The sequence below is a fragment of the Physella acuta genome, unplaced genomic scaffold (genome assembly GCF_028476545.2).
Source record: "Physella acuta isolate Inbredline_101_S28 unplaced genomic scaffold, ASM2847654v3 ptg002682l, whole genome shotgun sequence".
NCBI lineage: Eukaryota > Metazoa > Mollusca > Gastropoda > Physidae > Physella > Physella acuta.
In genome coordinates this window covers 1-12500 of record NW_026734122.1, presented here as the reverse complement: position 1 = coordinate 12500, position 12500 = coordinate 1, and the positions used below count along the sequence as shown (strand labels likewise).

Below are 12500 nucleotides of genomic sequence, written 5' to 3'. Positions count from 1 at the left end.
TATTATTATTACTTTTAAAATTTACATTAGTTTTTTGAGAAATCGGAAGTAGCGTAAAGTACTACTTCCAGTCAACGGAAATGACTCAAAATTTAATAGAAGGTAGAGAATTAGATCTTTTACTTACGTTTGAAATTTCATTTATCTATCTGAAATAGTACTCAAGTTATAGGCTTTTGAAAAATTCAAAGTAGGAAAAGTACCACTTCCGGTTATCGGAAATCGCTCAAAAGTTGATACGGATCTACGATTTTGATAAAATACTTATATATGAAATTTCATCAACCTAGCTGTAACGGTACTCAAGTTATCGTGTTTACACACGGACACACACACACACAGACACACACACAGACACACAGACATACGGACAAGATTGCAAAATTATGTTTTTCCGTATCAGTGAGATGCAAAACGTCGAGATTTGCAAAAATCTCGATTTTTTTTTTTTGCACGATTACAAGACTTTCTCTATACTTCGTATATACGAGAAAGTAAAAAGTATTGCACACCAAGTGAACGCCGAATAAAGATGTTCATAATGGTGCGCAATATTATTAGTACTTTATAAATTTAGATGCGTTTTTGAGAAATCGGAAATAGCGTAAATTAGTACTTCCCGTCAACGGAAATTACTCAAAATTTAATAGGAGGTAGAGAATTAGATCTTTCACTTACATGTGAAATTTCATTTATCTATCTGAAATAGTACTCAAGTTATAGGCTTTTGAAGAATTCAAAGTAGAAAAAGTACCACTTCCGGTTATCGGAAATCGCTCAAAAGTTGATCACGGATCTACGATTTTGATAAAATACTTATATATGAAATTTCATCAACCTAGCTGTAACGGTACTCAAGTAATCGTGTTTACACACACACAGACACACACACACAGACACACAGACATACGGACAAGATTGCAAAATTATGTTTTTCCGTATAAGTGAGGTGTAAAACGTCGAGATTTGTAAAAATCTCGATTTTTTTTTTTTTGCACGATTACAATACATTCTCTATACTACGTAGGCCTATATACGAGAAAGTAAAAAAAAAACACTAAATTTTACTTAGCACTCCAATTTTTCTGGAAATTTTACTGGAAATTATTTTTAAAACTCTAAGATTAGTTATTTAAGACTCCATTTTTACAAGTCATGTAGCCATTGAAAGAGTAATTATCTTTTTTTGTGTGTCTTTCTTCGCGTTTCTCTCAGATCAAGGTATTGTAGAATTAAAAAAAAAACACTAAATTTTACTTAGCACTCCAATTTTTCTGGAAATTTTACTCGAAATTATTTTTAAAACTCTAAGATTAGTTATTTAAGACTCCATTTTTTTTTTGTGTTTCTGGCTTTGCGGTTCCCTTAGTTAGATCAAGGTACTGGATATTATTTTTAAAACTCCAATTTCTTTTAAGACTCCATTTTTTCTGTCTTTCTTCGTGGGTTTCCTTAGATCCAGGTACTGGAAACTATTTTTAGAACTCCAATTAATTGTTATTTAATACTGCATTTCTTTTTTGTCTTTCTTTGCGGTTCCCTTAGATCAAGGTACTGGAAATTATTTATAAAACTCCGATTGTTATTCAAGACTATATTGGTGCTGAATATTTTCATTGAAATTTTTAACGAAAGATAGCCGGTTGTAGAACCTAATTTACTTATTCTCCCCACACCTTACACTCCACATTATTTTAAACAATACTAAAATCTAACTAAAAATACACAATTTTTTCATCTTTTTGTGTGCGTTCCTGTTCAACCAAATGGTATTAGGGTCATTATGGGTGAGCAGCAATATCTGCGTACACCCTAACTTAAATTAAGTGCCTGAAATATTGTGTAGCCAACCCCCAACATAGTTGACTTTTGCTTAAGTCATAATCGTACCTGTTCTGTTAGGGTTTAAGTTAGGAAAGAAAAGCGTTACGATCTGTTCTGTTTTCTCCTATTTGCCTTTTTCAACGTTGGCGAAGCACTACGATCTTTTAACAAACTCCATTGGTAGATTTTCTTTAACACCAGCATCGATAATCCTGTATTCTATATCTCCTTTTTCGAAAGATTTCATCAATATTTTTTTATTTTTGTCTTTTACTTTTTCGAGGATTCCAATCACCATTCAAGCTTTAAGCTATGTTTAGCTATCACGTTTAGAAATGTGGTTATAATTCAGCGATGTGTAAGCGCTATATTTATTTATATATGCGCTATAAAGTGCAAGCGCTATATTTATCTGGCAGATATATATATATATATATATATATATATATATATATATATATATATATATATATATACTAGCTGCATCCCGTGCTCCGCCACGGTAAATCTTTTTTAAATGTACCAACTTGGGAACAGAACAAAACTAAACACAACACAAACGAACGCAAAAAAAAAAACAACGAAAAAACAAACACAACACTCATAACATAAACACAATTTAAATGCAATCATAAAGGCATTTTGCTCACAGTCTAGCCCGTAGCGCCAAAATCGCGCCCTTTCCGGTGATTTGCACCCCCCTCAAACTTTCGATTTGCACCCCTGTCCCCCCCCCCCTCGCCCTAAAACTTTCGATTTCCACCCCCCCCCCTCGCATATTTTTTCCAACCAACTTTGACGCCCCCTAAGGTCGGCACCCGTGGACATATGCCCCCCCCCCCCCGCTACGCCTCTCCTATAAAATCCCTAGCTTGTCCGCAAACCGAAAGATAGAATAATAATTAGAAAACAGTATAAATAATAGGCAGTATTTAAAATATCCGTGTTTTACCTACAATATTTCACTTTATCCATTCACGCATATTTTTTCCAGTACTTTAAATTTTAAAAATTTACAATAAAGTTTCACAAATAAAACCATTGCGCACCTAATGAACGTGATGACGCGTCTATAATAGTGCTGAATAGTTGATTAAAAATTATAAGTCTTAGTAATAAACAGTAGGGCCTACATTCAGTGAATAAAATAAATAAAAGATTGCCTATTATCAATCCATGCTAATTATTATTTTCAAACATTAATTTCCTCTTACACATCCGAATAATTTGCATTCACATTTTGCTAATTATATTATTGCAACACTAATTCCTTCTATGACGAACGTATATTTGCATTCACATTTTTTATTAGCGTGAGTTTAATGTATTTTTAAATTACCTCCTTTGTCAAAATTAGAAAAGAGTTAAATTAATTTGATTTTTCTACCGTACTGTTTTTATGATATTAAAATGTATCCACTTTTTCTAGGAATATAAACGAAAATGATATTTGACATTGATCCTTTTAATATGTTTTAGCAATGTGCGTGTATTTAATATTTTCTTGACGTTATGCAAAAGAGTAAAAACCGTGGCAATTATAAAAGGGCTCTATGCCGCTATATAAACAAACCCTACTCTAATACTTATAATAAGACACTGCGGTGCACTGAAAAGCACAGCATGGTGCGAATGTTTACTTTTATGGCTCCAAAATCTATAGCGATGACGGAAGGAAGGACTGACACACTACCAGCAGCGTTATATTATAGATATATATATATATATATATATATATATCTGGAGTCAGTACTTAGTTTGAGTTGAGCCTTAACATTTCATACTTTCCTCTGTTATATTTGTAATATTTGTCTCCCACAGGTGTTACTAGGCAGCGCTACAATAACTCCCACCACAGTTATCAATATGAAAGAGCTATTTAAAAAAATATACTCCTGGAAATATCCAAAGAGTGTTCAAATGATACTGCAAATTTGTACCGATAACTATTCAGAAATCACCACAATTGGTAAGTGTATAAAATAAAGCGGGAGTGATCTTTCCTAAACTTTCTCGAATATACTTATATAACACTACAAGGGATGGTAACTTGGGATTTAGACAAGACTTATAATCAATTTTTAATTAATTAAACTTTTTGAAATAGAATAGAAACTCGAAGAAAAAAGGAATTGCGCACTAAGTGAATAGCAAACAATGTATGTATAATAGTTCGGAATATTAGTACTTTACATGCATTTATGAGAAATCGGAAATAGCTTAAAGTACTACTTACTGTTGACGGAAATTACAAAAAATGTGATAGAAGGCAGAGTATTAGATCATGTAAAAATTTCGTTATTCTATCTAAAACAGTAGCCTATTTTAGTTAGAGGCTTTTGAAAAAATGTAGAATAACTTCCTTTCAGGTTACTGAAATCGCTGAAAAGTTGAAACAGAACTACAAAATTGATATAATACTTATATATGAAATTTCATTAACCTAGCTGTAGCGGTACTCAAGTTATCGTGTTCACAGACACACACACACACACACAGACATACGGACAAAAAGGCAAAACTATGTTTTTTCCGACTGAGGGAGGTGTAAAACGTCGAGATTTGTGGAACTCATGTTTTCGAGTTTTTGAACGATTACAATGGTTCCTCTATATTTCGCATTCTAGAAAGTAAAAACGTATGTTAAGATATAAGATGATTTTGTACTGACCTCGTTGCTAAATAAGTTTGGATTTTGTCTCGTTGGTCAGTGTGGTCGAATGGTAGATATTTCGACAGCTATCTTGAAAGTCCCTAGTTCGCATCCAATGTTCGAGACTCTAAACTAAGGGTCTCCAAACTTTTCAGACCGAGGGCCGCATGGACTATCAAATATCAGTTCGGGGGCCAGAGTTTCTTTAAGGCATATCTACGGTGTTATGGAGCCCCCCCCCCCCCCCCCCCACCAAAAAAAACGTCCATCGCACCCCCCCCCCCCCAACAAAATATAATTTATATAGAAATATATACAAATTTCCAGTGCCGCCCCCCCCCCCCCTTCTCCCCCCCCCCCCCATCAGAGAAAAAAAATTTGAAACACTGTTGGGGGCAGACAACACACTCGAGGTCCAAGTTTGCTCTCAAATTGTTATTCGCGTATTCTATATCTATGGTTGAGCCCGCGTAACCTTATTAAATTCGCCATCTTCACCACAGGATTCAGTACACTGCAAATGTCCATCTATTTAGCACTCAAAGCTTGCTGATGAATAATATAGTGCAGAAACATTGTTTGTAGAATGTTTTTCTCATTCGCTTGTCCAACCAAGCTTTTCTTTATGCCACTAATGTACTTTTCCCCATCAACAGTCAGGTAACTGAGGTTAGTCCTGTCCAAGTTATAATCAGCAAATGTTTTCTTTTACTCATTGAATATATCCTCTCCGGTAACAGTGCCATACATATTATGTAGGGAAGCCAGCTCTTGTGTTATGTTCATGTCTTTATCCACACTCCTAATGAATTCAAGCAGTTGAGAGGTGGAACAGCTGTCCAGCGACTCATCCATTGCAATTAAAAAGTAGTGAAACGTGCTTGCACTTGTCGATATTTGAGTCACGATGTTTTCACCAATGTCTGCAACACGGTGGGCAAAGGTATTTCACACAAAGCTACATTTTCAAATTGTTTTGAATTTTCTGGGCAAAGTTCCTCAGCCACCTCTAACAGACATATTTTCCGTGGACAAAAAGATCTCCGCGGGCCGGACGACATGACCTTGCGGGCCGCATCCGGCCCGCGGGCCGTAGTTTGGAGACCCCTGATTCTAAACGATTATGTATTCACTCAGCTCTAACGTGCAGCTAACTCACGTTCTCTCTAGGAGAGACAACTCCAAAATCAACCAACTGCTGCCTTGTAGTGTGTTCTTGGTTGGACAAAGGCTATGGAAGCAAATCCAAAAAGAAAAGCAGGCTGAAATCGGAATCAATGGCCTCACTGGCGCTTAACCAGTTGACACGTAATCCTTAATTGTGATGGAAGCATGATCGAGTCGGCAAAGCTCATGGTTGATAAATTCGAAAAAGACTCGAGTTCAAACCCTCTGGCAGATAAGGTGCGATCCCTCCCAACACTAAAAATTAAAAACGAAGACGAAGAAGAAGACTGAACAGATTAACTCTACTTCACTTGCCCCATAGACGGTCTGGTTCGAAATGGTAACTCTACTTATAGGAATACTAGCGGCATTTGCTTATCGTTTCCCACAGATGACGAGATCAAGAAATGGCTCTCTCTGGGGCATCTGGTGCACATCACAGCCATAGGCGACAAAGCACCGATAGAAGATATCGTCAGAGTTGTTCAAGACCCGGAAAATATTCAAATAATAGAAAGTTATGATCTCCTAGCAACAACGACCATTACACTATTGCAGAAAATCATATCAGGTATGTTCAAGCAAATGTGATTTTAATTATTAAGTAGCGTTTTTTTTTAAATTCACATTAATCATTATTTGGTTTGGTTGCAAAGAGGGATTACTCGGTATACGATTATTTTTATTTGTTTGAAATAGTCTGAAATTTTTAAATTTTTAAATAGTCGGATTAGCTCCAAAGGTTATTTATTCAACCAGCTTGGTGTGGGTGGGGGGGGGGGGGGTTTGATGGTAATCTTCATAAACAGCTAAAATAGTTCTAAGCTCCTCACAGCTAAATACTTCTATTAGGTCTCCGCCCAATTAGAAAAGTTAGCTCTAAGCTCCATCTATCTTAAATACTTACTTTTGGTCTCCGGCCAGTTAAAAAGGTTAGCTCTAAGCTCCGCCCAGCTTCAATATTTTTGATTTAATCGAGAATTAAAACAGGCATTCAATTACTTCCCTATAAAGAAATATTATTCATAAGCAGTTTCCTCTAGAACTTCTAAATGTCGAAACGATGTTTCCACGTCTGTGTAATATATACAGATTTAGTTTGTTTTTTTTAAAACTGTCGAATAAGATTGAAGTTTAAAAAAAGTTTTATTTAGTAAAAACCAGACTCTATTTTTATTTTCCTCTAAAATATTTTGGCTACATATATTTTGTTTTGAAACGCATTATCTTTATATTTTTAAGGGGGTCTTCCATACATTTTAACATTGCTTTTTTATAATCGTCACAAAATTACGGACACCCCCTCCCCCCCTAAGAGTTTGACGTCATTTATGGACGACCCCTTAAATATACTTCAGATTTTTTTTGTCTTGAATTGTTTTATTCCTGAGATATTTTAAAAGAAGAAATATTATTATACTGAGGCTCTTCTTTTTTCTTTGGATTTTATGTTTTTAAAATATTGTTTTCTAACTAATCTAATTCCAAAGATATTTCGTTCTGATTTTTTGTTTATTCTCAAGGGTTTTTTTTTACTTACATAAATATATTTTAAAATATATTGGTCTGAGATATTTAATTTCTTAAGATATTTTGTTCCTAGATATTTTATCCTTAAGACCTTTTATCTAAAAATACTTTTATCCACATTGCCTTTCGTACACACCTAATTGTTTTAGGCGATGTCCAAGTAACGGTTAAGAACGTCAGTGACATCTCGTCATTCACTTGTCAAGTAAAAACAGAGCTGGACGTCATCTTTGTCATTGACATCTCTGCCAGCATCTGCGTGACGGGTTGGAACAAAGTCAGCAGGTTTCTCCTGGACGTCGTCAATTTCTTCAAACTGGGGGACACGGAGGTCAAGGTGGGCGCCGTCTTCTACAGTCACGAACCTCAGAGGGTCTTTGACCTCAGAGCGTTCGGCGAATTCAAAAACATTGAAAAGGTGAACAGTTTTTTTTTATTTTTATTTTTTTTATTAGTTACCTGTCCGTAAAATTTTAAAAATTGCCGACACTCGGGTAGAATGTTCCTTTTGATGCGTGCATTCATTTGCATTTGATTCGTGTATAGTTTGACAGTAAATAGTATTTGATTTGATCCGAACACAGTCTTACATTTCATGCGCACACAGTGTAACATTTGATGCGTACAGAGAAAAAAACAACTGATCCGTTTTTTTTTTTGGTTGCACAACGATAATTTTTCAATCTCGTTTTATTTTTTTATTCAAACAAGTAATTGAGCCTTTATATATATATAATATATATATATATATATATATATATATATATATATATATATATATATATATATATATATATACATTCGTGTATAAATAATAATAGAAAATATCCACTCAATCGTCATATTTCTTATTTTACAATTTGAAGTATTTTAAGGGGATATGCTCGTTAAAAAAATTAACTAAATCCTTATTTTTCGTCATAATGGATTTTATGGACTTTTGGACACTTTGTCCACTTTTTGTATTAAGAAAATTTTAACTTTAAAGCGAAAAATGTTTATTTGTTTAAAATACATTTTTTATGACCCAATTTATTAATAAATAATCATTTTTTTCCTTAATCATAAACGCTCTCTACGAAATGTTTTATATCGATCATCATTTTGAATTTGGCATAATTGGAAAGCTCGATTTCTCATGTATTTGATAATCTTGTATTTTCATCATCTCGAAAACACCCAAAGCTTACAATCGGTTTTTCACATTACACAGATATGGTATTTTCGTGACCCACTTTTCGGTTACTTTTTGTTGTTTTTCTGTTTTTTAACACTAAAAAAGCCTGATATTTTTTTAACTTATTACACGATGGCAATCATATTTTCGGTAATTGTTCTTCATGCAAAACAAAACTTTTGTCACTAGGGAATGGTAATGGCTTTCATAGAAAAAAAGTTTATGGTAAATAAAAATGCAAAATTTGAAAGTTTTACATACCAAAAACGTTACGATTTTTCAGACTTTGTAGAATTCTGACCAGTAGCTTTTTCAAAAAGTTGTCGTGGCAAAATTTTTAATATATACTAAAATATAAGCCGTTCAAATTGGATTGCTACAAGCCTTAGTGTTTTTACAAGTACCAAAAAATTCCAAATGGCGTAGGTTTTTTTCGGGTTGTAATTGCAACCGACATTGATTTTAACTTTTTTTTCCGTTGTTAAATACTTACTTTCATGTACCAAACATGGTGAGAGTATTCAAGAGGTTTTAGATCTTAAACTATAGAAAATATAAATAAACTGAGAATATCCCCGTAAATAGAATCAAATAATACTTATCAGTGGCGTAGCGAGGTCAGGTGTCACCCGGTGCGGCACTTAATGGTGTCACCCACAGAGGCGTAGCGACCCTTCCCGGGATAAACTTTCAAAATTTTGATTTGCACCCCAACCTCAAACTTTCGATTTGCATCCCCCCCCTCAAGTTTTCGGTTTGCACCACCCCCCCCCCCTCAAATTGTTCTCTATATATTTTGATATTTTTTGCCTTGGTGTCACCCCCCCTCCTAAATGGTTTCACCCGGTGCGGTCCGCAACCCGCCCCCCCCCCCCCTCGCCTTTGATACTTACATACTTTCTTAATTTTTAATATTTTTTAAAGGTGAATTGTATTCGTCTCTACCAATAAATTTACACTATTTCTTGCACACAATATGTAGCGGCTGAATGAACCACATTTAAGCTCCACCACCAGAACTGACAAAGCTATGAAGGCTATCATGGAGTGGAATATGTTCGAACCCACATCTGGGGGCAGGCACAACGTGCAAGATGTTATTGTTCTATTGACTGACGGACATTCTACGAACCGTAAAAAAGGTAACGTACACTTGCATGCACACACTTATACTGTCAGTAAAGTAAAGTACACTTTCGAATCGTACGGGGTAGGTGAGGTGTAAAGTCACTTTTCATTGACCTCGGCTTAGAACGGTTTAGTGTGTGAAGCACGATGCCCAGCCGCCTCTATTCTCCCTAACGTTATTCAGGTACCCATTAGAGCTGAGTGACGTCTCGAGATCCTGAATATCTGGTTAACAGTCGAACGCTCTACCATTCAACCACAAAGGATAACAACACCCCCATATATATATATATATATATATATATATATATATATATATATATATATAATATTATTTATATATATATATATATATATATATATATATATATATATATATATACTATATATATATATATATATATATATATATATATATATGTCTATACATATATATGTATATATATGCCTATATATAAATTTATATATATACCTATATATATATATATATATATATATATATATATATATATATATATATATAGTATATATATATATATATATATATATATAATATATATATATATATATATATATATGAAATGAGCTCCACTTCAGTTTGATTCCTTCTACACCACATTAAACCCTGGCGAAGTAGTAAATATTATTGTGCTTGAGCGAATTGTTTAAGACAGTAATACATATTTGTTAACTATTATAACCCAACGTTGAAATGGGCTCCACTTTAGTTTGATTCCTTCCACACCACAGCTCAGCTTGCGGCGGATGAGTTGATGAAGAAGAACGTGAAAGTGATTACTCTGGGAGTCGGCAGGGATGTAGCTCTGAAAGAGCTTAGAGGCTTGTCCCACAGCAGGAATCACGTGATACCAACGGAAACGTTCGACAAGGCGCAGTTCGCCAAACTATATTTAGCCAAGACGATCTGCGATGGTAGGTGTCTAGGTGTCTTGCCGTGATTGCATCAGCGGACGTCCAGGGGGCCAGTATAAAAAAAAAGCGGCTTGATGTGATATCGTGCCGGCAGAACGAAGAAAGAAAGTCTACCCCGCCCCCACGAACGAAATGGAATTTATATTTAAAAAAAAAAACATATAGAAAATATAAGCTTTTAACAGTTTCCGCCCCCACCCCCCTTCCGGAAAATTTTAGCCACCCCCCACCCTAAAATTTCAAGTGCCTAACCCCTCCCCCCCCCCCTCCCCGGGAGAAAAGGTCTGGAAGACTCACTGCGTTCAGCGCCGTGCACAAGACAGCAGGATGTCCATTTCCCTTGAAACTTTTGAAGTGTGTGGAGGCGCACTTAAATTTAGTGGGGGGGGGGGGGGGTTGAGGGGGGTGGGGTGGGGTTTGGTAGACACTGGTTGAAATAAGCCCAGGTTCATGACAAAAGGGCGACCACAAACAAAGATTGATAATCCTCCTACTAGTGTCTCTTTCAGACAATTTTCCCCAGAAAGCAATCGAAGTATGGGACGCACTTAAAATTTTAAATATGGGTGGGGACACTGGTTAAAGTAGGCCGATATATTTTCTATTTTTTTTAAATATATATTCGGTACTCGGGCGCATGACTAAATGGCGTATACCAACGTAACGGATGCTGCCCCTTTCATCCGTGTTTCTTTCGGACTTTTTTTCTACGAATAGGATCATTTAAAACATTCAAATTGGGAGAGCGCTCTTTAGATTTATTTTTTTTTTTGGGGGGGGGGGGGGGGCTATAACAATTTTTATTTAAATTATATATTTTTCTCTTATGCCGGGGGTTAGGGTGGAGGAGGTGAAAAGGCTATTGAAAGAGATACTTGAAAGATACCTTACCTTTCACATTTAAGCTAGTTTTGGGCTAAAAGAGAAAGTCAAATCCTGTTTGCGACCATTTGATTTTGGGGGCAGGCAACTTAAGATAGAGAAATCATTTCCCTTTCGTGCCCAATACACACAGGCAGATGAAGTAGAGTTCATCTGTTTCAAAGACCTCAGCATTTTGTGGGATAGTGTGGTCAGCACTACGCCTAGCCGTCCTTGTTTCACTAACATGAGTCAGGTACCCATTAGAACTGGACAGACTCAAGGAGCGCCGTACAAACTAGAACATCACTAAATCCAAAAATCTGAATAGATCAGGGACGTAGCGAGGGGGGGGGGGGCGGGGGTGTGGACCGCACTGGGTGACATCATTTAGGGGGGTGACACCAAGGCAAAAAATAGCAAAATATATGGAGAAAAAGTTGAGGGGGGTGCAAATCGAAAGTTTGAGGGGTGGGGTGCAAATCGAAAATTTGAAAGTTTGTCCCCGGGAAGGGTCGCTACGCCTCTGGGGGGTGACACCATTAAGGGCCGCACCGGGTGACACCCGACCTCGCTACGCCACTGGAATAGATCATTAACAAACAACAACTTCAAGTGAACTTTTTATTTTTTTTATTTTTGGCCTCTTATATTGGCCTCGTAAATGCATATTCATTAATGTAGTATATCTGAATAACAATTTATTTTTAATTTTTTAAAAATGTGTGCAATTTCTGAGCTGGTTTATCTATGAAAACAAAACATTTTCAAACTGTATTCAATTTTTTTTTCAGCTGTATCTATTTAACTTTCAAAATGAAGAACAAGAACAAAAAGGTAATATATGATTGAATGTATTTGCATGAATACTTCCGATTATGATATGTTTAACATAAGGTAAGACAGAAGAACATGACGTAGCAAGTACGAAAACTCGGGTTTAAAATTTGGATTTCGTTTGTCGAACGTCTCTTTGGCGATCATATTTTGAGGGTTTTCAGAGCTTCTAAAGATAGCCTTGTTGGTAGTATACAAGAATTATGTAGAACGTCTCTGGGGCGATCATATTTTGAGGTTTGTTAGAGTTTCTAAAGATAGCAATGTTGGTAGTATACACGAATTATGTAGAACGTCTCTAGGGCGTTCATACTTTGAGGGTGTTTAGAGCTTCTAAAGATAGCCTTGTTGGTAGTATACAAGAATTATGCTGGGTATAGTGGGCATTTG

General features: G+C 35.7%; 1 protein-coding gene across 1 annotated transcript in view; it reads left to right on the top strand.

Moving 5' to 3' along the window:
* The window catches only part of LOC131933926 (collagen alpha-6(VI) chain), a gene marked incomplete at both ends in the record, with an annotated part of 18556 nt that extends 6446 nt beyond the window's left edge, over positions 1 to 12110 (top strand). The window contains 6 exon segments of the mRNA XM_059290413.1: positions 3646 to 3793; positions 6036 to 6215; positions 7324 to 7592; positions 9334 to 9493; positions 10230 to 10412; positions 12068 to 12110. Coding sequence (XP_059146396.1) covers positions 3646 to 3793; positions 6036 to 6215; positions 7324 to 7592; positions 9334 to 9493; positions 10230 to 10412; positions 12068 to 12081 — 954 coding nt within the window.
* Between the last annotated feature and the right edge of the window lie 390 nt (positions 12111 to 12500).